The sequence below is a fragment of the Podarcis erhardii genome (genome assembly GCF_964252035.2).
Source record: "Podarcis erhardii genome assembly, chromosome: 14".
Taxonomy (NCBI): domain Eukaryota; kingdom Metazoa; phylum Chordata; class Lepidosauria; order Squamata; family Lacertidae; genus Podarcis; species Podarcis erhardii.
Window position 1 is genome coordinate 41,483,155 of NC_138503.1, and position 23,261 is coordinate 41,506,415.

Below are 23,261 nucleotides of genomic sequence, written 5' to 3' on the forward strand. Positions count from 1 at the left end.
TGGGGTTTTTTAATTATTTCCTTCAATGTAACAAAGAACAATTTTTAAAAAGGAACAAATAAATCAGCAATAAATAATAAAGTGGTACCTCGGTTTATGAACTTATTCCGTTCCGGAAGTCCGTTCTTAAACTGAAACCGTTCTTAAACCAAGGCACGCTTTCTCTAATGAGGCCTCCTGCCGCCGGTGCCCTTCCACTGTTCAGATTCCATTCTTAGACTGAGGTAAACTTCTCAAACCAGGACACTACTTCCAGTTTTGCAGAGTTCATAAACCAAATCGTTCGTAAACAGAACTGTTCTTAAACCAAGGTACAACTGTAAAATAAAATAAAATCATCACACACAGAGTGGGTTATATACCCATGTATGCACAACACAGGCATGTATATGCATTGGTATACAGAATAATTTAAGTGACTGAAACTAAATAAAATAATGGGCCTATACAACAAGAAGAGGTACAAAATGTTTAGGACTGAGGTGAATGGTTAGACAAGAAAGGAAGCGGTATCTCAGAGGATATTTAGTACATTCAGGTTGTATGAGGTAAGTCAAGAACAGCATATTTTCAGATTTTTCAGATTCTATCAGTCCTCTGAGAAGCCTCTTTCACTGGGTAAAGTTTTTCTTGTAATACCAAATTCTAGACTTCACTCTCCCTCTAGAGAGAACATAGAATTATGTTTCCAGTGATGATCTATTTCCATCTTAGTAGCCAAAGGAAGAAATAAAATCAAGTCTTTGGGGGTTAAATCATTCATGTTATTCAGGAAGATAGAGCGCAAACCAAACCAGGGTCAAGGGGAAGGATCTGACGAACAATAGCGGAGATTTGTTGGAAAACTTCACCCAAGACACCCAAGGCAGGTCCAAAGGTAGACAAAGGTAACCATTCCATTGCACCCCCTCCAGCAACTGGGTGTGAGGTCAACATTCATCTTAGACAGATATTTTGTTAAAGCAAAATAAAGCCTAACCTATCCTCTTGCTGACCAGTCTCTCTCATCCATTAATTTATTTTAACACAAATGTTTTAACATAAATTAATGGACTAAGGGAGCGCTTTGGGATATAAGTGACAATCTAGTAGAACATTAACACCAGATTGCAGAACAATTGTAGAAAAAGGTTGCCCAATGTCACTGAATGGAGTACAAGTTAATGTTTATGTTCTTAAAGCTTAAACATTTTCAGCTAAATCTGACTCTCTTAAACTCTGGTGATATTCCTTTTGCACTTCTTCCCAGAGTGTAGGATGTGGTAAGTATGTACAGGTATATATATATATATTATACTATTTCTTGTTCCAGTCTGAAAAAAACTTAAGAAGTTTCCTTTAGCAAACTCAGATGGCAGTAAATGGGATTTCTGAATTTCAGACCTATAGGTATGCATCTAACAATGAAACAGTCTAATCTGACATAAATATATACAGTATTTTTCGCTCTATAAGATGCACCAGACCACAAGACGCACCTAGTTTTTGGAGGAGGAAAACAAGAAAAAAAATATTCTGAATCTCAAAAGCCAGAATAGCAAGAGGGATCGCTGTGCAGTGAAAGCAGCAATCCCTCTTGCTGTTCTGGTTTCTGTGATAGCTGCGCAGCCTGCATTCGCTCCATAAGACACACACACATTTCCCCTTACTTTTTAGAAGGGGAAAAGTGAGTCTTATAGAGCAAAAAATGCGGTAGGTCCCAGAGCCCAACTAAAGATAGTCACAAAAGCAGTCCGACTGAAATGAGCTATGAGTAATATTTTCTTCCAGGTATTTTTTTTAAAAAAGAACAACTTTAAACACAACCATTTTTTTAATGGATCAGAGCAAACTCAGGTTGTGCATTTAAATCTGATTTGGTTATCTAGCTCAAGAGACCAGACCCTGCCCACTGGACTTTTTGCTATAAGAAAACAGAGCTAGAAAATGCACTGGGAAGTGTGGTGTAACAATTGCTTGATGCAACACTATATAACAAATCACCAATATTCAGTAAGCAGTTGACATTATCTACCCTCTGCGACCCACAAATATAAAGTCTAGTTGATGCTCGTGAACAGCTAACTTTGGTGCATTCTGGTCTACCACTTGCACACTTTATCGATGGGGTCCATTGCAGTTAGCCTACAGTTAGCCTCCTATTTTCAGCATGGGACTGAAGGAACGAATACTTTGAGCTCTTAATTTCCACCCTGAAGAAAGATCCTGGATCTGGAGTGAAGTTGCATTTCCATTTCATCGTTCCAGTTGCATCGTTGCATCCGTCTTTCTTTTCCATATACGACGACATCAGTGTCCGTTTTGTTTTCTGTTCTTGATCAGAATTTGGAATGCTCTTTTTTTATCCTTCTGGTTTTCCATCAAGGCAAGATCATTGACAGCAGCTGCAATGAAGCATCTCTCCAGGCTTTTAAAATCTCTGAGTGCCTCCAAATTGCCCTATAGAATTAAAAGTCAACCTTGCAGTGGATCTCCAGATTTGGATTTCTCCGACTATGAAGCTCTCTACAAGAATATGCCTGAGCATTTCAATTTCGCAAGCGATGTGGTGGATAAATGGAGCCAAAAGGAGAAGGTATGAAACTCTGTCTGTCATGATTTCTTCCTAATATTATCAGCCAGCCATTCTTTGCTGTTTAGAGTCAACAGTCATTGGAACAAAAACAATTAATCCAGGTGGAAGTGAGCATCAATTTTTCAATATGCAAATCATCTAAACTTAAAATTGTAAAATGCCCTGAATCTTTTAAATTAAAATGCCCCTTTGGCAATCAACACTGTTGTTGTTGTTGTTTTTTTAAAAAAAAATACCGGTAGCTTTCTTACTACTGGCACATATAACATTACTCTATAGGTAACAAATGAAACCATCTAATAATATCATGTCATCCCATAGACAGAAATGCATTACTACTGCAATGCGCTCTACGTGGGGCTACCTTTGAAGGTGACCCGGAAACTGCAATTAATCCAGAATGCGGCAGCTAGACTGGTGACCGGGAGTGGCTTCCAGGACCACATAACACCAATCCTGAGAGATCTGCATTGGCTCCCAGTACATTTCCGAGCACAATTCAAAGTGTTGGTGCTGACCTTTAAAGCCCTAAATGGCCTTGGTCCAGTATACCTGAAGGAGCGTCTCCACCCCCATCGTTCAGCCCAGACACTGAGCATAGCTGTCAACTTTCAGATTTGAAAATAAGGGATCAGCAGCCTCGAAAATAAGGGATCAGCAGCCTCACCTGTCCCGGGGACAGTCTACGGGATATCTAACAATCCAGGATAGCAGCGGGAAGCAGCGGGAAACGGCGCTGGAATAAGGGAATTTTCCGCAAAAAAAGGGAAGGTTGACAGCTATGACACTGAGATCCAGTGCCAAGGGCCTTCTGGTGGTTCCCTCATTGCGAGAAGTGAGGTTACAGGGAACCAGACAGGGGGCCTTCTCGGTAGTGGTGCCCACCCTGTGGAACGGCCTCCCTTCAGGTGTGAAGGAAATAAGCAGCTATCCTATCTTTAAAAGACATCTGAAGGCAGCCCTGTTTAGGGAGGTTTTTAATATTTAATGCTGTATTGTTTTTAACACTCAATTGGGAGCCGACCAGAGTGGCTGAGGAAACTCAGCCAGATGGGCGGGGTATAAATAATAAATTATTATTATTATTAACCTTAGAATGGACTTGAGCAACTGATCAAATCTCTCCATCATGTTAGTTCCTTAATCCGGGTTACCCTCCTTTGAACTGCAGTATTTCTTAGGACACAGTTGATAGTGCTATTAACTTAATTCTAGCATAAAGAATACACCTGGGCGAGACATTGATTTAATACGGCATTCATGCCACTATCAAGGAAGTGAAAATAGGGGTGGGAGCAGGAAGCTGATTCAGTCTGAATTTAAAGGCAGACTTAGGTAATTTGCATTTCCTGAAACAAGGTTCAAACCAAATGAAGCCATCCTTCAAAATTTGCAGTTTTCCAAATTTTGCAATGTGGCCCTCCAGACAAATAATTTGTACAGACATGCATATACTAGTTTAAAGCTATTAGATTCTATTTTGCTAAAAATAGCATGCATATATGCATTATATGAGGGGAAATTGCTTTCGAAAATGTTTACATCAGGATAAATTTGCACTAAAATACTAATGAATTTTCATGAGGATTTAAAAATTTAAAAACTGCAAACTGATGGGGAAATATGGGATCTTGCCAAGCCTATCCACGTGGTTCAAAATTAGATCCCTGCCACTGTACTCAACAAGACTTTCTCCAAAATAAGTTTGAATTGGAATGCGACGTCAGAATAAAAGTCCATTTCATGTTCATTGTTGTATTTTATCTATAGTTTGGTAAATGTTATGCCGACATATTTTGTATGTCGTATAAATACCAATCAGTATTTATCAGTATTTACTTGTGAATGGCTTATATTCTTTTCTGTAAACAGCTTAGAGGCTTCTTGTTGGACAAACAGTAGATAGATTTTTGGGTAAGGGCTTCTATTCTGCATGCAGAAGGTGCCAGCTTCATTCCCCAGCATCTGTCAGGCTTCAGGGCATTGGCTTCCTCCCCCCCCCCCCCCCCCGCGTCAGTAGTTAAGCAGGACAAAGGAAAATGAGTCTTCTTACCAGTTAGAAACTTTAATAATCACAGCGAGAGAACAAAGAACTCAGCTCCTAGAAATGGTGGTGCTCCCAATTAAGGATCACACCCCCTTCCATCCCTATTAATCTTCGTCATTCCTACGTCTTGTAATCTGAGCTTGTACCTGCTAGTATTGTAATGTCTCATTCTCACATTGCAGAATGTTGTGGATTGCCTTTAATTACTTAATTGATTTATGAGAATGGGAACTATTTAAAGGTCTCCTCTCTCTCTGCTCCTCTGCTGAAGAAGATGGATGTGAGAGTCGTCTTGTTTTGTTATTTGCTTTATAAATAAAACCTTTGATGTTACTATTCCAACCACAGTTGCTTCTGATGCATTCTGCTGTAAAGGACTGAGTTTACTATCTGCATACGGGCGTTTAACGTTCACAGTACCCTCTGTGCTTTCTGTTCTGACACTTTCGGAGCCCTTCTTGACCTTGGGCTGAGCGGAGGAATGCTGTCCAGAGACTGAGAATCTATTAACCCTTTCTCTTCCAGTGTTTCGTCTCCTAGCTGTTCCCCGTCCAGTATTTCCCAGCTTCTGCCTTCTGAACTATGCCCCTCTGCAAACCACTGTTCCAAATCTATACTGCCCTCCTGCTCCTGAGAAGATTCAGGAGCAGGAGGGGAATGACTGCTCCCCGCATAAAACGGGGGCGCCCTTTGTGTGGACGCACACAGCCCCTGGATCTGGAACGGCTCCATCAGCATAGGCTTGGCTTTTGCCTTGGTCTCCGCCTACCCCAGTCAGTTGTCCAATCCCACCTGGGGGAAGCGTTGCCAAGGAGACCAGGCCAGGTAGGGGAGGGATTACCTGCCCACACAATAGAAGGAGGATTTTACCTGGGAATCCTCACTTGGCTCCAGAGCTTCTGAGAAGATTCAGGAGCAGGAGGAGGGGAAAAACACCCACCATTCCTTCTCAGTGCAGCCCTGCTCAACATGGTCCCCGATAGCATCTCCACATAAAGCTGGGAAAGACTTCCATTGGAAACCCTGGAGGGCTGCTACCAGTCAATAGAAGATGCTGAACTATATAGATCTATGGTCTGAATCAGTACCAGGCAGCTTCCTGTGTTGTAAAACGAATAACTATCCCCCATATACTTTTGCATCTTTTGTGCCTGATAGGATGGAAAGAGACCTTCCAATCCCGCTCTTTGGTGGGTAAGTGGGAAAGGCGAGGAGGTGCAGTGGAGCTTTGAGGAGCTGGCATTCTTATCCAGGAAAGCAGCCAACGTCCTCTCCAAAGCTTGCAATCTGCAGAAGGGAGACCGAATCGTCATCATACTCCCCAGGGTGCCTGAGTGGTGGCTGATCAGTGTGGGCTGCATCAGAGCAGGTGAGTGAAGCCCTCTCTGTGCTAGGAACCAACAGAAAGATCCATTTTTTGCTGTGTCTTCCTCTCCTCTCTTTTAATCACACTTTGTTTTGCTCCTAGGTGTCACCTTCATCCCAGCCACAACCCTATTGACTGCTCAAGACATCTTGTACCGGCTCCAAAAGTCTCGGGCCAAATGTATAGTTACAAACAACGCCTTGGCTCCATTGATCGACTCTCTTAAATCTGATTGCCAGTTCCTGAAAACTCAGATGTTGGTCTCCAAAGGCACCAGCAGAGAAGGATGGCTGAACTTCCATGACCTGCTGAAGTGAGAATCTCTGCTGCCTTGTTAAGCAAGTCAGGGATAAGTCAAAGAGTGAGATACAGAAAAATCCGCAATCTTCATCCTCTAGACAGGAGATAAAGGAGATAAGTAACTATACAGCTTTTAGAAGACATCTGAAGGCAGCCCTGTATGGGAGAGTGTTTTTTTTACATGTTTAATGTTTTATTGTGTTTTAATATACAGTCGTACCTTGGAAGTCAGAATCCATTCCAGAAGTCCGTTCAACTTCTAAAATGTTTGGAAACCAAAGTGCGGCTTCTGATTGGCTGCAGGAAGCTCCTGCAGCCAATCGGAAGCCACAGAAGCCCCCTCAGACGTTTAGCTTCCAAAAATAGTTCACAAACCAAAAGAGTCACTTCCGGGTTTGCGGCATTCAGGAGCCAAAAGGTTTGAGAACTACGCTGTTTGGAAACCAAGGTATGACTGTATGTTGGAAGCCACTCAAGGTGGCTGGGGCAACCCAGTCAGATGGGAGGGGTATACATTATTATTATTATTATCATCATCATCATTATCATTATCATTATCATTATCATTATTATACCAGGGAGGTGGCCATGGTGATATTGCTTCCAGATGTTGTGCCCCAGGCACCGTAGTCAATGTTCAGGGGTGATAGATATTGTTGCCCTGCAGTAAATGGAGGGTATGAGGGATTTGGCCTGGAAAACAATAAAGAAAATAACCAGTGCTTGCAAAACCTTGTCACCCATTCAGTAGGGCTGGCCTGATACATTTTTTTCTGCTGGAGAAGAACAAGATCATGCAAAGGGATGGGGGAAGAATCTGGTTGGCTTCAGATTTTAGTGTGAAACTACCTAATTCACAATTTCTGAAACAATATGTGAACTCAAAGGCAGCCATTTTCAACTTCTCTGAAAATTGTGATGCAATTGTCCCACCAAATACTGTGTACAGAAATGCATACAGCATGTGCATAAATATGCACACATTGGTGAAAATTACAGCCACAAACCATTGTGTGAGGAAACATCACTTGCAAAAATGGGCCAAACAGGCAAAGGTGTGTGCAAAAAATATGTATTTTGAGAGAAAATGTCCACTAAAACCTTGGGAGAATTTTCACGAGGGCTTAAAAAAATTATCACAAACTGATGCAGAACTTAAGACTGGAAGAATGAGAAACTGATGTAGATCATAATGGAATCTTATGGACGAGGGCTCTGTACTGCAATATTTTGCTGCAGGTCCCACATATTCATTTTCTCATTTGTAGTCTGGTCATGCACACCAGAAGCCAAATCCCCATGCTACTCAATTAGTATAAAAATGTCTCTCATAAACGAATAAAAATAAAATTGACCAACAACAAGTTCAGGACAAAGGAAAGCATTACATAACAGAACCACTTATTGGATGCTACCAGATGTTGTGGGAGATGTTCCCTCTATTTCTACTGTTCAGAGATGAGTGTTGATCTTTACGTAGCCAAAACAGCTCTATCCATGCACAAAGTGGAATGCTTCTGTAACTGAACCATTTGGTAACAGACACATCCAAATCCTAAAAGAATTTCACAATTTGAGCTTGCAAGATCATAAACCATTTTGACCACACCTAGTCCACTTTTACATACCTGCTTCTCTACTTTAAAGAGCTGCAGGTGATGATCACCAGCCTGTTAAAACAAGGAGTGAAGATCCAATGATCATCTACTTCACCAGTGGAACCACGGGTTATCCCAAAATGGTGGAACATTCCTGCAGCAGCTTGGGGATTGGACTAGCAAGTACCGGAAGGTATCTCCTTTCCCTTTCTAAATCTTCAGGTGCGGGAAACACAACAGAGAGTCCTATATGAGGGTTGAAGAGTGACAATTTCATTGTGGCAGAAGTCATCATGTGCAGTAACTATGGCCTCCCCAAAAAGCTTAAACCACAATAAAGTGTCAATCCACAGACACCCAAAGGAGGGCAGCTGGACACAGCTGGGGTGGCTTGCTGGTGTTATTATGCAAATCTATAGTGTGACCACACTTGGGGTGCTATGTACATTTCTGGCCACCTCACCTCAAAAAGGATATTGTGGAACTGGAACATGTTCAGAACGTTAAAAGGAACCTGCTAGAACAGTCCATTGTGTCCAGTCAGAAGCCCATAAGAAGCCTCCAAGCAGGATCTGAGTGCAATAGTGCTTTCCCTACTTGTACTTCCTAGCAACTGGTATTCAGAGGTGTGCTACCTACAACATAGAGATAGGACACAGCAGTCTTTAGACAAGCCTTATCCTCTGTGAAGATGTCTAATCCTTTTTTAAAGCAATTGAGGTTGGCGAACATCTCACCAAACATTGCCAACACAGCTAATCACAGTTTCAGGAAGGTTGTTTAAATCTGAGATATTGCCCAACCTTGATCAGCTTAAAGTCATCCCTCCCCCCAAACCCCACATCCCAGCAGTTGTTGTTCTTTAAGTCTTAAAACCAAAAGATCTGACCACATATGACTTTGTATTACATCTCATGTGGCCCTCAGACATTGGCTATTTAATTAAATGTAATTCTAGGGCACCTATCATAGAACTGTATAGTTGGCAAGAGTCTCTAGTTCAATTTCCTACAATGCAGGAATGTCAGTTAAGCATCCATGGCAGATGGCCATCCAACCTCTGCTTAAAAACCTCCAATGAAGGAGAGTCCACAACTTCCTGAGGGAGTCTGTTGAACAGCTCTTACCACCACAAAGTTCTTCCTGATGTTTAGTCAGAATCTCATTTCCTGTGACTTGTAGCCATTGGTTTGGGTCTTACCCTCTAGAGAAGGAGAAAACAAGCTTGCTCCTTCTTCCATGTGACAACCCTTTAGATATTTGAAGATGGCTAGCACATCGCCTCTCAGTCTCCTCTTTTTCAGGTTAAACATACCCAACTCCCACAACCGTTCCTCATAGGGCTTGGTTTCCAGACCCTTGATCATCTTGGTTGTCCTCCTCTGTACATGTTCCAGCTTGTCAGCATCCTTAAATTGTGGTGCCCAGAATTGGACACAGTATTCCAGGTGAAGTCTGACCAAGGCAGACTAGAACAGCACTATTCCTTCCCTTGATCTGAGCACTATACTTCTGTTGATGCAGCCTAGAATAGCATTAGCTCTTCTTTTCTTCACATGTACGGCTGACAAACCAAGTGTTCCCCATCTTATATTACACTTGTTTGCCTCCTTATTAACAGGAACTGGATGGACCTGAAAGCTTCAGATTTGATGTGGGGTTTCTCCGACACAGGCTGGATCAAATTTGCCTTCAGTAATTTGTATCCTACATGGATGCTAGGGGCATGTGTCTTTCAGCATGGCATGTTCCAGTTCGAGCCAACGACCGTCCTCAATGTAAGGCTAACATTGCCCTATTCGAAAGGCAGGAAGCATGTAAAATATAAGATGTGTGAGACCTCCCGAATCACATGATGCATTTGGAGTGTGTGTGCTCTTCCCTCCTAGACTCTTTCCAAATATCCAGTGACGATCTTCTGTGGCACCCCAACTATTTTCCGTATGCTTCTGCAGCACGACGTTAGCAGGTACAACTACCTGGCTGTGATTTCTAGAACTCCACCCTAGAGTAACTTGATTCCTGTTTGTTTCACTTACTTCAAAGTCACTCTGCCTGGCTTGAGTCCAGTGATGGCTGGTGCCTGTTGGAACTGGTTGGGCAAAAGACAGGGAGGCCAACAGTAGGTGGCGCCAAAGAGCCAATAATAGAGAAAAAACTCCCCTACTGGTTCTAAGTAAGAACTCTATGGGAGATGACTGAGGGTAGACTTTGATGGGGCAGTGCACAATTTGCCAGAATAAGCCAGCCTCTGCTGGCTGACTCTTTTGTTGTCCTTCCCCTTTTCAATTTTACCTCTATGTCTATAAAATTCTCAGAGTTTGGATCCAGCTGAGGCCAAATTGGCGCCACTCATTCTTTGCTTTTCCGTGTGTTCTGGATAAAAGTCGGATCTGGTAGAATTAAAACGGTTGTCTCTTTTTAGGAAGACTAAATGCTTCTTCATATCCTTGTTCAGATACCAGTTCAAGAGTCTGAGACGATGCCTGAGTGGTGGGGAGCCAACCAACCTTGAAGTGATTGAGCAGTGGAAAGCTCATACCGGAATAGTAATCCGTGAAGGCTATGGGCAGACAGAGACTGTATGTTTGCATTCAGACACAAACATATATGCCAATGAGCAACAGAAGCCTATCAAATCTGTATGCATGCTTCCCCCCACAAACTCCCAAACTTTGATATGTCCCTCAGTCCATATTGATCATACATAATTCTTATGCAGCACATTCATGATTTGTCTGCACAGGTAGAAATGAGGGGAAATTGACACCCAGAAGCCCAGGCTCAATGTGATGCCAAGAATATCTGATTGGGTGGGGTGAGGGAATGGAATGGAATACCCTGTAAAAGAATGTGGCTGTTGGTTTTTGGAATCCTTTGCAAGAAGACTTCACGGTGCAATTTTTTTTGCAGGTCCAGCTTGTATGATCCTTCCCCCAATCGGTAAAGAGGCAGATAGTTAAAGTCAACTAAAATTTATCTAATTCATTAAAATCCATAGTTACACAGAGAGAGGGGAGAGAGAGAGACAGCTGATTGCACACCTACCATTTTTTCCTCAGACCATACTTTGTTCAACCCCAAAGGATATGAAAGTCAAGCCGGGGTTTATTGGACCGTCATCTCATCCCTTTGATGTCCAGGTAGGCATGTTTATAACACAGGGGAGCCATAATGGTCATCCTGGTTGTAACAGCCCATGTTGTATGATTTAATATCACGATACCATATTCTAGTAAAACGTAACACTCAGCTAAAATGACAAAATGGAAAAGCTTGCATAACCCACCCTTGTTTATCTTTCTTTCTAGATAATAGATGAACATTGCAATCGCCTGCCTCCTGGGGAAGAAGGAGACATTGCTGTTAAAATCAAACCCCAAAGGCCCTTGGGTCTCTTCTCTGGCTACTTGGTAAGGAGCATAGGTGCCAACTCCCTGAGGCCCTGGGTGCCTGAGCACCCACAAAATTCCCCACAAAGGGGCTGGGCACCCACAAATTTCGGTGCCAGGGCCATGCACGCTGCATGGCACCCATGGCCCCAGGCACCCACGGTCGCAGGGCCAAGCTGGCACTGCTGGTAAGACGGGACCCTTTCAAATGGTTGGGCATTATTCAAGGAATATATGATCATGAGTGTTTCCTCAGCAGACACTAGGAGGACAAAGACTTCACCAAGAACTACTGGCTTCATTTTTCTGCATTCTTGCTTAATGCGCTGAGTTTTTAAAAATATTTTTGTCCATTTTTGTTCATTCATTTAAGGTCCCAGGGCAGGTGGCAAAAATAAAATACACAATTATAAGACACTTGTGACCAAAAAGCAAACAACTTAAAAACAATTCGCTATATCAAAACCATTCAAGAATGTAAAAGCAATCAATTTCACCTCTAGAAACATTTTTTTTAAAAAAAAAAATAGTTCCAGTACTGATGTCAATTGAGGTAAGAAATATATCCATTTAAAGGACTGTTGAAAGAGGAAGGTCTTTCAATGCTTACGGAAGCTGCCTTCCTGGAAAGAAGTTTTTGGATGAAAGTGTAATTTATGGATTCTTAAAAGTAAGTAAAAGTTTTAAAGGGGTATTCACCAAATTCATGGAGGATGTAATTATTATTATTTGTTGCTTTCCACAATAAAATGACTCAAATTGACTTGCAAAGCCATAATATGACCATCAGTTGATGGGAGCAGCAATGGGAGGGTGTACAAGAATAGAAAGACTTTTATCTGATCCAGCAGGACTCTTTAGAATGATATTGACAAATGTATATATGTTGTGGAGACGGGAGAGACTGAGACACCATTAAGCCCCAGCTTGATGCTCCTGCTTTCTTGCGTACATCTTTGACATCTCCAGGACACCAAATGTGAGAGCCAACTCCTCACCCAGCAAACACACACACACACACACACACACACACACACTGAATTTGTTGTGGTAGGAGAACATTCTGTCTGTGTTGCTAGATCTGCAACAGGCCCTTCACAAGGGCAGGACACCCCTTGAAGTTGCCGGAATCGAGAGATAAATGTTTCCCTCTTTGGCTTTAGTGATTTCTGCTGCATTGTTCTTAGGATGACCCTGAGAAAACAGCCTCGACAGAACGTGGAGACTTCTACATCACTGGGGACCGAGGGATCATGGATGAAGATGGCTACATCCGATTTGTGGCAAGAGCTGATGATGTCATCTTATCTGCTGGGTAAACCTATTTTATGGGCACATTTATTTGCAGCAGAGGTGGGGAACATTTTTCAAGCTGAGGGCCACATTTCTTCCTGGTGACCTTTCAGAGGCCACCTGCCAGAGGTGGGTAGGTCCAGAGGCAAAAGGAGGTGGAGCAACAAATGTACATTTTACCTAAAGCAGGTTAGTTTCTGCACGTACTTTCAAACACCCTTCTTTAGCTTCCATCCAGGAAAGCAAGAGGCATTATTGGTGTTCAAAGTCATGTTCTAGCAAGGCAAAAGCATTCAAGGATGATGCAAACCAGGGCTGGCAAGGAGTGTGGCCTGAGGAGAGTCCTGAGGGCCAAATGGAGAGGCCTGCAGGGCTGTATCTGGCTCCTGGGCATGAGGCTCCCCACCCCCAATTTACATCATGCATACATGTCACCCCATGCGCACCAGTCTCTAGGCGACTCTCAAACATGAAAGAGTAAAAGACCATGTTAAAAAATTGTTGGCAGAGATCAAACTGGTTTCACACCACATGTGAACAGTGCCATACCTGTCAACTGCCCTGGAAAAACAATGTTTTAAAAGGTTATAAATATAAGAACTGTCAGGGACTGGGCTGAGGTGAAATGGTGGAGACCGCCTCCCCAGCCTGACCTTTCCAGAGAAGAAGACAGTTCAGAATTACAACAGGAGTTTGAGGGAGGTCACAGCTCAGAGGTAGATGAAGGGAGAAGTTGGGAAATAATGGGAGAGGATGAGCAGGCAGAGCAGGAGCAGCTGGCTGACACGTTGTCTGTGATGGCCTGGGATTCCGATTCAGAGGATGAACCAGAGGAATCCCAGCCTGCACAGGAGTCCCCGCCTCCAGGGCCGGCTGAACTGGGGCAAGGCCTAGATGCTGAAGAGCCTGCACCTGTGGCAGAGCACCAGGAGCTGGCCCCAGGTGAAACCCTTCAGGCCCCAGAGGGGCTTGAGGACTCAGTGGCTACAGGTGAGCCTCCTCCAGGGCCCAGTAACCCTTCGGCCTCTCCTGATCTGCAGAGGCTTAGGGCAGAGAGGCGAAGGGAACTGGTTGCCCCCAGGAGGAGTGCTCGCCTTAAGGCCAGAGGAGGCGGGGCTCCTGGGGGCCGGGACCGCCCCTGGCCTTAGAAGAGGATAAAAGCCCAGTCAGCCCGGTCCCAGGTTGCGGGAGCAACGTCGTTGTTGGCTTTGGACCTTCCTGTGTTCCTGATCCCTGCTCGGCCTCCTGTTCCTGACCATCCGGTGCTCCTGTTCCCTGCTCGGCCTCCTGTTCCTGACCATCCGGTGTTCCTGTTCCCTGCTCGGCCTCCTGTTCCAGCGTTCCTGTTCCCCGCCCGGCTCTCCGCCTCGAACCTCGACCCTCTTCGTGTGGACTCAGACTACGCTCACGGTACCTTTCCCCCGGGTCCAGCACAGTTTGCTCCCGCCACACCCGCACTCCCCCTTCGTTGGGGTGCGTTCGGGAAGAGCCAGAGGCCATGGCTGACCAGGTGGCTGCGCTGGTGGCTTTGGCCCAGAAGAACCAGGCCTTGACTCACACCGTGCAGCAGCTCAGCGACGCGGTTACGGCACTTCAGCAGCGCTTGGAAGCCCTACCGGCTCCTGGGGCCGACGCCCCGGCTCCTGGCAAGTACCCAGTGGCTTTGCCCGAGAAATTTGATGGAGCCCCGGCCAGCTTTCCCATGTTCCTCGCCCAAGCCAAGCTGTATATTCAGGGGCGAGCCCGGAACTTCCCTGACGACCGCACCAAGGTGCACTTTTTGATTAGTTTGTTAAAGGACCAGGCGGCCAAGTGGGCGTTGCCGCTACTCAGGCAAGACTCCCCCTTGCTGGCAGACTATACGGGGTTTTGCAATCTTTTGGAGGCCGCGTTCGGCAACCCCCAGAAAGGGAGTCAAGCCAACCGGGCGATTCGGCAGTTGAAACAGGGCGAGTCCACGGTGGCTGCATATACCACGGAGTTTCGGCTGTTGGCACAGGACTTGACCTGGAACGACTCGGCATTGCGGGACCAGTATCTCGAAGGGCTTTCGGACGAGATACTGGACCAGCTGGCCACAATGGAACGCCCCACCACGCTAGACACTCTCATTCAACGGAGTCTACAGATAGACGACCGGCTGGAGGATCGTCGCCAGGCCCGGGGCCGACGACACCTCCAGTTCTCGGCACCAGTTTCTTCCGGCAGCCCCACAGTCACAACTGAGTTATCGGAGGAGCCTATGCAGCTCGGGGCAGTGCGGCCACGCCTTTCCCCCGCAGAGAAGGTGCGGCGTCGGGAGGGGAATCTATGTCTCTACTGTGGCGGAAGTGGACACTACGCTCGGTCCTGCCCTGAGAAACGCCAGCCGCAGGGAAACCGCCAACCCCCAGTAGCTGATGGCCCTAGCTACCGGGGGTCCCAAACAGCGCAGAATGGGCCCGCACCAATGGACTTGCAACATCTTATGGTTCCGGTACGTTTATACCCTCCAGGTGGGCCCTGGATTCTTACCCATGCTTTGGTGGATTCAGGAGCAACCCGTTCTTATATGGACGCTGCTTTTGCTGCCCATCATCAGGTGCCACTTCGGAACAAGCCAGAACCGGTCCAGGTGGAAGCAATTGACGGACGGCTTCTACGTTCAGGAGCCGTTACTCAGGAGACCCAGCCCCTGGTCCTGTGTCTCCAGCAGCACCGGGAGTTGCGAACTTTGGACATTGCCTCTATGCCCCGGTTCCCCCTCGTGCTCGGGATGGACTGGCTGGAAGCTCACAACGTTCAGATTGACTGGGTCAAACGGACTGTGCACTTCCCAGACCCATGTTCCCATGCTCAATCCGAGACGCTGGCGGCCGCGCCCACGGAGGAGGCAGCACCCACGCTCCCAGCCGTGTACCAGGACTACCAGGACGTGTTCGAGGAACGGGGGGCAGACCAGCTGCCGCCGCATCAGCCTTTTGACTGCGGCATAGACCTCCAGCCCGGAGCGCCCTTACCAGTGAGTCGCTTATATTCTCTAACAGAGCCAGAGCGCGAGGCTTTGCAGGACTTCTTGCGCAAGAACCTGGAGAGTGGGTTCATTAGGCCTTCCACCTCGCCTACCGCGGCACCAGTGCTCTTTGTTAAGAAGAAATGTGGGGAACTTCGCCCTTGCCATGATTACCGAGCCCTGAACAAAATTACCATCCCAGACCGGTACCCCTTGCCCCTTATCTCAGAGTTGCTGGAGCGGGTGCAAGGGGCACAGGTGTTCACCAAGCTGGACCTCCGGGGGGCCTACAACTTGATTCGGATCCGAGCCGGGGATGAGTGGAAGACAGCATTTGGGACCCGGTACGGGCAGTTCGAATACTTGGTTATGCCTTTCGGTTTGTGCAACGCGCCTGCTGTGTTCCAACGCTACATCAACCACGTGTTCCAGGACTTGTTAGACAAGTACGTGGTGGTGTACTTGGATGACATACTGGTTTACTCCCGTGACCCGGCTCGCCATGAGGGACATGTCCGGACCGTGCTGCAGCGCTTGCGTGAGCACCGTTTGTACGCAAAGCTCAGCAAGTGCGAGTTCCATCAGCGGACTGTGGACTTCCTTGGACACCGGCTCTCTCCAGATGGGGTGCAGATGGACCCTGGGAAGGTGGCAGCGGTTCGAGAATGGGCGGCACCCCGGAACCGCAAGGACCTACAGCGTTTCCTGGGGTTCGCCAACTACTACCGGACCTTCATCGCAGATTATGCTCATCGCACCACCCCGTTGACCCGGCTACTGCGCCCAAAGACGCCGTTTTCCTGGGACAAGGAGGCAGAGGAGGCGTTTCAGGGGTTGAAGGCCTGTTTCCAGAGGGCGCCAATCTTACAACATCCTGACCCCTCTCGACCCTTTGTGGTGGAGACCGACGCCTCCAGTACGGCTCTCGGTGCCGTCTTGTCTCAACAGAATGGACCTGAAGCGCCACTCTTACCCTGTGCCTTCTATTCCCGCCAGCTCCTACCAGCGGAGCGTAACTATACTGTGTGGGAGCGGGAACTACTGGCCATCAAGGTGGCCTTTGAGGTCTGGTGCCACCATCTTGAGGGGGCACGACATCCGGTGGAGGTGAGAACCGACCACCGGAACCTGGAGTACCTCCAGACCACCCGCAAGCTGAACCAAAGACAGATCCGGTGGGCGTTGTTCTTTTCCCGGTTCCAGTTCCGGATCCGCTACATCCCTAGCTCTCAGAACCAGAAGGCGGATGCCCTGTCCCGGAAACCTGAAGACAACTCAGACACGGTACAGCAAGCAGAACCCACCACGATCCTACCTCCAGTTGCATTCCTGGCCACCCAGGAGGCGGAGCCACTGCAGGCTCGGGTGCGGAAACAGCAGCGGGTCGACGCTTGGGCCCAGGAACGACTCCAGGAGCTGGCTGAAGGGTCCAGCCCACAGTATCCGGGGCTGGTCCTGCATCAGGGCCTTCTGCTGCACCACGGTCGTCTGTACATCCCGCCAGGGCCACTGCGGCTGGAGGTTCTCCGGATGGCCCATGATGCCCCAGCAGCGGGGCACTTTGGACGGTATCGGACCACCCATCTGGTCAGTCGTGAGTTTTGGTGGCCCCGCCTGAAGGCTGACGTGGCTCGATACGTTGCTGGTTGTGATGTCTGCCGGCGCGCCAAGGGCCCTACCGGGCGACCCCCCGGCCTACTTCAGCCATTGCCAGTTCCACCGCGCCCTTGGCACACGGTTTCATTGGACTTTGTAGTGGACTTACCCCCGTCTCGTGGTTGTACCTGCCTCCTAGTTTTCTCCGACCATTTCACCAAGATGGTGCACTGCGCCCCCTGCCCATCTGTACCCACAGCCAAGGAAACCGCTCAGCTGTACCTTCAGCATGTCTTCCGCCTGCATGGCCTACCTGAGCGCGTGGTGTCCGACCGGGGCGTTCAGTTCACATCCCGGTTCTGGCGAGCATTACACCAGACCCTCGGGACAGAGGTCTGCCTCTCGTCAGCCTACCACCCACAGACCAATGGCCAGACGGAACGGGCGAACGCGGTGCTGGAGCAGTACCTCCGGTGTTACTGCAGCTACCAGCAGGATGACTGGGTCGACCACCTGGCATTGGCGGAGTTCGCCTACAACAACGCGGTGAATGCGTCCACCCAGCAGACCCCGTTCCAGGCCAGTTACGGTTATCATCCACGGCTGTTTCCAGATGTGCTGCCGGCATCCGCGGTCCCGGCGGTGACGGAGTGGCTTCAAGAGCTCCAGTCCCAGCAACAGCTTTTGGTGGAGCAACTGCACCAGGCCAAGGAAGCGTACAAAGCCCAGGCCGACCGCCACCGCCAGGTGGGGCCGGAACTTCGCGTCGGTGACCTGGTTTGGCTCTCCACTCGCCACCTCCACCCCTCTCGACCTTCGCGGAAGTTGGACGCCCGATTCACCGGCCCGTTCCCTATTGTGGACCAAGTCTCTCCTGTGGCATTCCGTCTCCGGTTACCCGCAACCCTGAAGGTTCACCCGGTCTTCCACAGGTCCCTTCTGAGTCCAGTGGCCCCACCCGACGAGTTCCACCCGAACCGTCCCCGACCGCAGCCAGTGTTGGTTCAGGGAGAGCCTGAGTACGAGGTGGAACGCATCCTGGACTCCCGATACCGCAGGGGAAAGCTGCAGTATCTCATTGACTGGAAGGGGTACGGACCGGAGGACCGTTCCTGGGAACCAGCGGCCAACGTCCACGCACCTGCCTGCCTCCGAGAGTTCCATGCGACGTACCCCGGCAAGCCGGGTCCGGACCCTCGGTTGAGGGGGGGGCCTGGGAGGGGGGATGGTGTGATGGCCTGGGATTCCGATTCAGAGGATGAACCAGAGGAATCCCAGCCTGCACAGGAGTCCCCGCCTCCAGGGCCGGCTGAACTGGGGCAAGGCCTAGATGCTGAAGAGCCTGCACCTGTGGCAGAGCACCAGGAGCTGGCCCCAGGTGAAACCCTTCAGGCCCCAGAGGGGCTTGAGGACTCAGTGGCTACAGGTGAGCCTCCTCCAGGGCCCAGTAACCCTTCGGCCTCTCCTGATCTGCAGAGGCTTAGGGCAGAGAGGCGAAGGGAACTGGTTGCTCCCAGGAGGAGTGCTCGCCTTAAGGCCAGAGGAGGCGGGGCTCCTGGGGGCCGGGACCGCCCCTGGCCTTAGAAGAGGATAAAAGCCCAGTCAGCCCGGTCCCAGGTTGCGGGAGCAACGTCGTTGTTGGCTTTGGACCTTCCTGTGTTCCTGATCCCTGCTCGGCCTCCTGTTCCTGACCATCCGGTGCTCCTGTTCCCTGCTCGGCCTCCTGTTCCTGACCATCCGGTGTTCCTGTACCCTGCTCGGCCTCCTGTTCCAGCGTTCCTGTTCCCCGCCCGGCTCTCCGCCTCGGACCTCGCCCCTCTTCGTGTGGACTCAGACTACGCTCACGGTACCTTTCCCCCGGGTCCAGCACATTGTCACTAGAAAGCATTCCAGACCCACCATCTCCCAGAACCCGGCGAGCCTTAAAAGTAGGAGAGCAAAGAGCTCAAAGACAGGCACCCATAGAGGAGGTGGGAGAGAAGGGGGTGGAGATTCACTGGGACAACGCCATTATCCAAGAGGCTGTGTTCCAAAGCCTCTCTCTGTAAATATTGAATAAAAAACGGGTGGTAAGAAACTTTTCTTTCTCTTTGTACGTTCCTGGGCAACCAGCCATGGGAGTTGCTGGCAGCCACCTGACAAAACCAATTCCAAGCAACATACTTCAAATCAATTCAAATTCAGAGCAGAGACAGACTTTAGAAGGCACATGGAAAGGAGTAAGCATATCGGTATGTAATGAATGAAGCTCTGCAGGGTTACACAAAGAGAAAAATGGTGTAAAAAGTGTAAAGATAGAGGTAATCTACATTAGACACAGCAACTTAGAAAGAGTAAAAATTTTGAGGTCTTAGAACAAAGGAAGGAAGTCAATATGTATGTAATGATTAGACTAGAATGATGCTATGGCTTTATTTGTAGATGTGTGTTTTTGTTTTTTGTGTTCTTTTTTCTCTTGTGTTTCTTTTTCTTGTTTGTACTGTTTTATTTTGGATTCAATGTTTGTAATTTTTGTTGTAATTTTGCATTGAATTTTTTTAAAAAAGAAGGCTTGTGGAAAGAGGAGCATCTTTAGCAGGCACCCAAAAAGGACTTTTCTCCAAACCAAGACATCCCAAATGTTATAACCTTTCCTGCTAGAGGAATTGCTCTATCATCTTCATTGTTTTTGTTGCCCTTCTCCAATTCTGCGGTATTTTGGGGGAGGGATGAAGAGTCCAGAAAAGAATTTAACTTGCGACTCTCAGTATCCAAAGCATGTGTCCTCATGTTGAGCTATGGTTCCTCCTTGTTAGGTATCGTATCGGGCCCTATGAAGTGGAACATGCCTTAATGGAACACCCGGCAGTGGCAGAATCGGCTGTTGTCAGCAGTCCAGATCCCATCAGGGGAGAGGTAACATGAAATGGACCACCATCCACAGTCAGCACCTGGACAGCAGACTGAGCAGGCAAACATGTCACTTGGTGACAATTTCCCATTCCCCACCCTCCTTATGATGAGATGCACTGTATTTCTACTCAAACTATGCCTGTTATTCCCAAATTTGCATGAATACATATCCATTCACATATATCCATTCACTGCAGACAAGTGGTGTAGTGACAATAAAGGTTTGTTGTTGTTGTTGTTGTTATTTCAATTTTTATGCAAAATCTTGTAGGTTGTGAAAGCATTGATTGTGGCCTTTCTTTTATTATTTTTTGGTTGGTAGGTTGTAAAAGCCTTTATCGTCCTGTCGCCTGCTTACGAGTCACAAGAGAAAGACCAATTAATTTGTGAGCTGCAGGACCATGTCAAGAAGACAACAGCTCCCTACAAGTACCCCAGAAAGGTAAGAAGAGGGTTTGTGGTTCCTGGGCATCAATCTTGATGTCAAAGCGATAAATAACTACCTGACATTCAGAAGACATCTTAAGGCAGCCCTGTTCAGGGAAGTTTTTAATCTGTGATATTTTAGTGTATTTCTGGTTTTTATGGAAGCCGCCCAGAGTGGCTGGGGAAACCCAGCCAGATGGGCGGGGTACAAATAATAAATTATTATTATTATTATTGAGGCTGGATTTAACAACAGGCAACCCTAGCCAGCAGGCTTGGACTGCGGTATAGCCTGCCAACTCCAACATTTGAACTGCCCAATCATGATCAGATGGCGAGGAGCAGCCTGAACAACAGACCAGAGTCAGGAAGTCTTCACTGCTGTCTAGGAATAAAAGCCTTGGACACTCAGTACAGAAATCCAAAGAGCAGCTGTCCCTCCCTCCCCTCACGCTGCTGTTGTTTAACATGTCATCAAGCACAATTCTGTATACAGGATGAGAGTGTATTGCATGCTAAATATCTCAATGCATCACATACTATAACTCCAAATAATGCAAGCTCAAAGAATATATATAAATATACAGTCTCAAATCAGTCTTGAAGAGATATATACAATCGTACAAATTACTATTCAATGCCACCAGGTTCAAGAGTTCAACTGTATTGTACTGAAGGCCAGAGCACAGGTTCTCTGCATTAAATCTTGTAGATAAGAAACTGTGTATGAGGAGGACTCTGACGAGACGTCTGGGTAAAATCTCTGTCTCGTCTTCCTCCTTCAGGTCGGTCCAAGTACACTGATGAACAGGCAACTTGATGCTCACAATTAGGTCAGGTCCTGCCTTGCGTGGGCACTCAGCTCCTGGTAAAATGCTGTATAGCATGTGTCTTAACCTTGCTTTTGCTTCCAGGTGCCCCCTGTGTATTGACCTTGCTATGGTTTGAAATAGTAATAGTAAGAATAGTAATCTTCTGGGAGCAAATTCCACAGCTTATGTATGTACTGTATGAAGAAGTACCTCTTATTATCTGTCCTGAATCTTCGAACATTCAGCTTCAATGGATCACCCTGAGTCTAAGTCATTTAAACACTTCTATCATCCTTTCCCCTGGGAAAAGGAATGACTGCAATGACCAATAAAATGTGCTCCTCTCTCTCTCTCTCTCTCTCTCTCTCTCTCTCTCTCTCTCTCTCTCTCTCCTTGATCTTTCAAAACAGATAGAGTTTGTTCAAGACCTGCCCAAGACAATTTCTGGAAAAATCCAAAGGAAACAGCTGAGGAAGAAGGAGTGGGAGAAAGCCTAACAGGACTCTGAAACCAGCATGAAAGGACTGGTTCTTATTTGTCTCAATAGTCTCAGAGATAGATAGATAGATGATAGATGATAGATAGATAGATGATAGAGATAGATAGATAGATAGATAGATAGATAGATAGATAGATAGATAGATAGTTGATAGAGATAGATAGATAGTTGATAGAGATAGATAGATAGATGATAGATAGATAGATAGATAGATAGATAGATATAGATAGATAGATAGATAGATAGATAGATAGATAGATAGATAGATAGATAGATAGATAGTTGATAGAGATAGATAGATAGATAGATAGATAGATAGATAGATAGATAGATAGATAGATAGATAGAGATAGGAGATGTAAACTGTTTGCCATCAGGGAAAATTAGACATCACCAATCACCTATCAGCATATGGTAACATTAAAGGATTTCTGACTATGCATGAAGCCTGACGTCAGCGCTTTCCAAATCACTTCAAGGCTGGATTACTGTAATGCACTCTGTGTGGGGCTTCCCTGGCACCTGACCCAGAAACTGCAGCTAGCCCAGAATTCTGCAGCATGGCTGCTGACAGGAGTAAAACTCCATCTGCATATGACACCTCTGCTCAGAAATCTGCTCTGGCTGCCCATTGGTTACTGCGACAAGCTCAAAGGTGTATATTAAGCCCGTAACAGTTTGGAACCAGTTCGTTTGTGAGATCACCTTACCCCATACATGACCACGCAAATTCCCCCTACACCTAATCTTTCCTATCACCTCCTTTAAGTAGAGATTGCATTTGTTTGCACCTCCTACATGCACAACATGCGCCAGTGGCGAACTTTGGGCTTTAAAATTTCAGCTGCGCTCTGTGCAATGCCAAAATTTGGCACTCCCCATGCCTCCCGTTGTGCATCAATGTTTCAGACCCTCTCGACTCAGCACCCAATGTTGGTGAACCAGTCATGCTCTCTTTAATCCGCCTCTTCATGTGCCCAACTTCTGTGCTGTGATTTCTTACTGAATATACTTTAATAATGGGCAGTGGAACCCAATCATCTATTTCTTAATCTGTTCAAGGTTACAATTGCAAAAACAAAATAAAAAAGAGCTCTGTTCATTGCCAAGCTGTGCTTAATGTTGTTTTTAACCATACATCACCTGAAGCAAAAGGACGTGTGCAACCTTAGTGTGCTCATTTAGTTGTTTATATCATAAGCATTTGGTGAAACACAGGGCAAAGGAGTTGTCCCCTCTCTAAATACTTTGCTACCCATGGCTGCCTTCAAGAAGACCCTGGTTCTCTTTCATTGCCACAAAGCCGAGCTCATGAACACATCTGCTCAGACACAGCCTGGGAGAACGGCAAACCGGTCTGATAGCCAAGCTGCCAATTATCTTTCAGCAAAGACCTCAATGGAGTGATTACCTGGCAAACAAACAGCAGTTCCCAGAAGGAACGGTGCCAAGTGCCGCCCCGCAGGTGGATCT

General features: G+C 47.0%; 1 protein-coding gene across 3 annotated transcripts; it reads left to right on the forward strand.

Moving 5' to 3' along the window:
- The first annotated feature begins 1,153 nt into the window (after positions 1-1,153).
- Positions 1,154-21,852, forward strand: LOC309329156 (acyl-coenzyme A synthetase ACSM3, mitochondrial-like). Of its 3 annotated transcripts, none has more exons than XM_081839770.1 (14): positions 1,154-1,262; positions 2,366-2,575; positions 5,781-5,991; positions 6,091-6,301; positions 7,936-8,079; positions 9,508-9,664; positions 9,776-9,855; positions 10,345-10,528; positions 10,949-11,029; positions 11,198-11,299; positions 12,466-12,593; positions 19,955-20,054; positions 20,374-20,493; positions 21,700-21,852. In XM_081839770.1, exons 2-14 carry the CDS (start codon positions 2,390-2,392, stop codon positions 21,784-21,786), a joined length of 1,791 nt encoding a protein of 596 aa, XP_081695896.1. In that variant the 5' UTR covers positions 1,154-1,262; positions 2,366-2,389; the 3' UTR covers positions 21,787-21,852. The 3 variants fall into 3 exon arrangements, with proteins under 3 accessions (XP_081695896.1, XP_081695897.1, XP_081695898.1); XM_081839771.1 differs by having other exon boundaries at positions 10,345-10,468; XM_081839772.1 differs by lacking the exons at positions 1,154-1,262; positions 5,781-5,991 and having other exon boundaries at positions 2,424-2,575.
- The last annotated feature ends 1,409 nt before the right edge of the window (positions 21,853-23,261 follow it).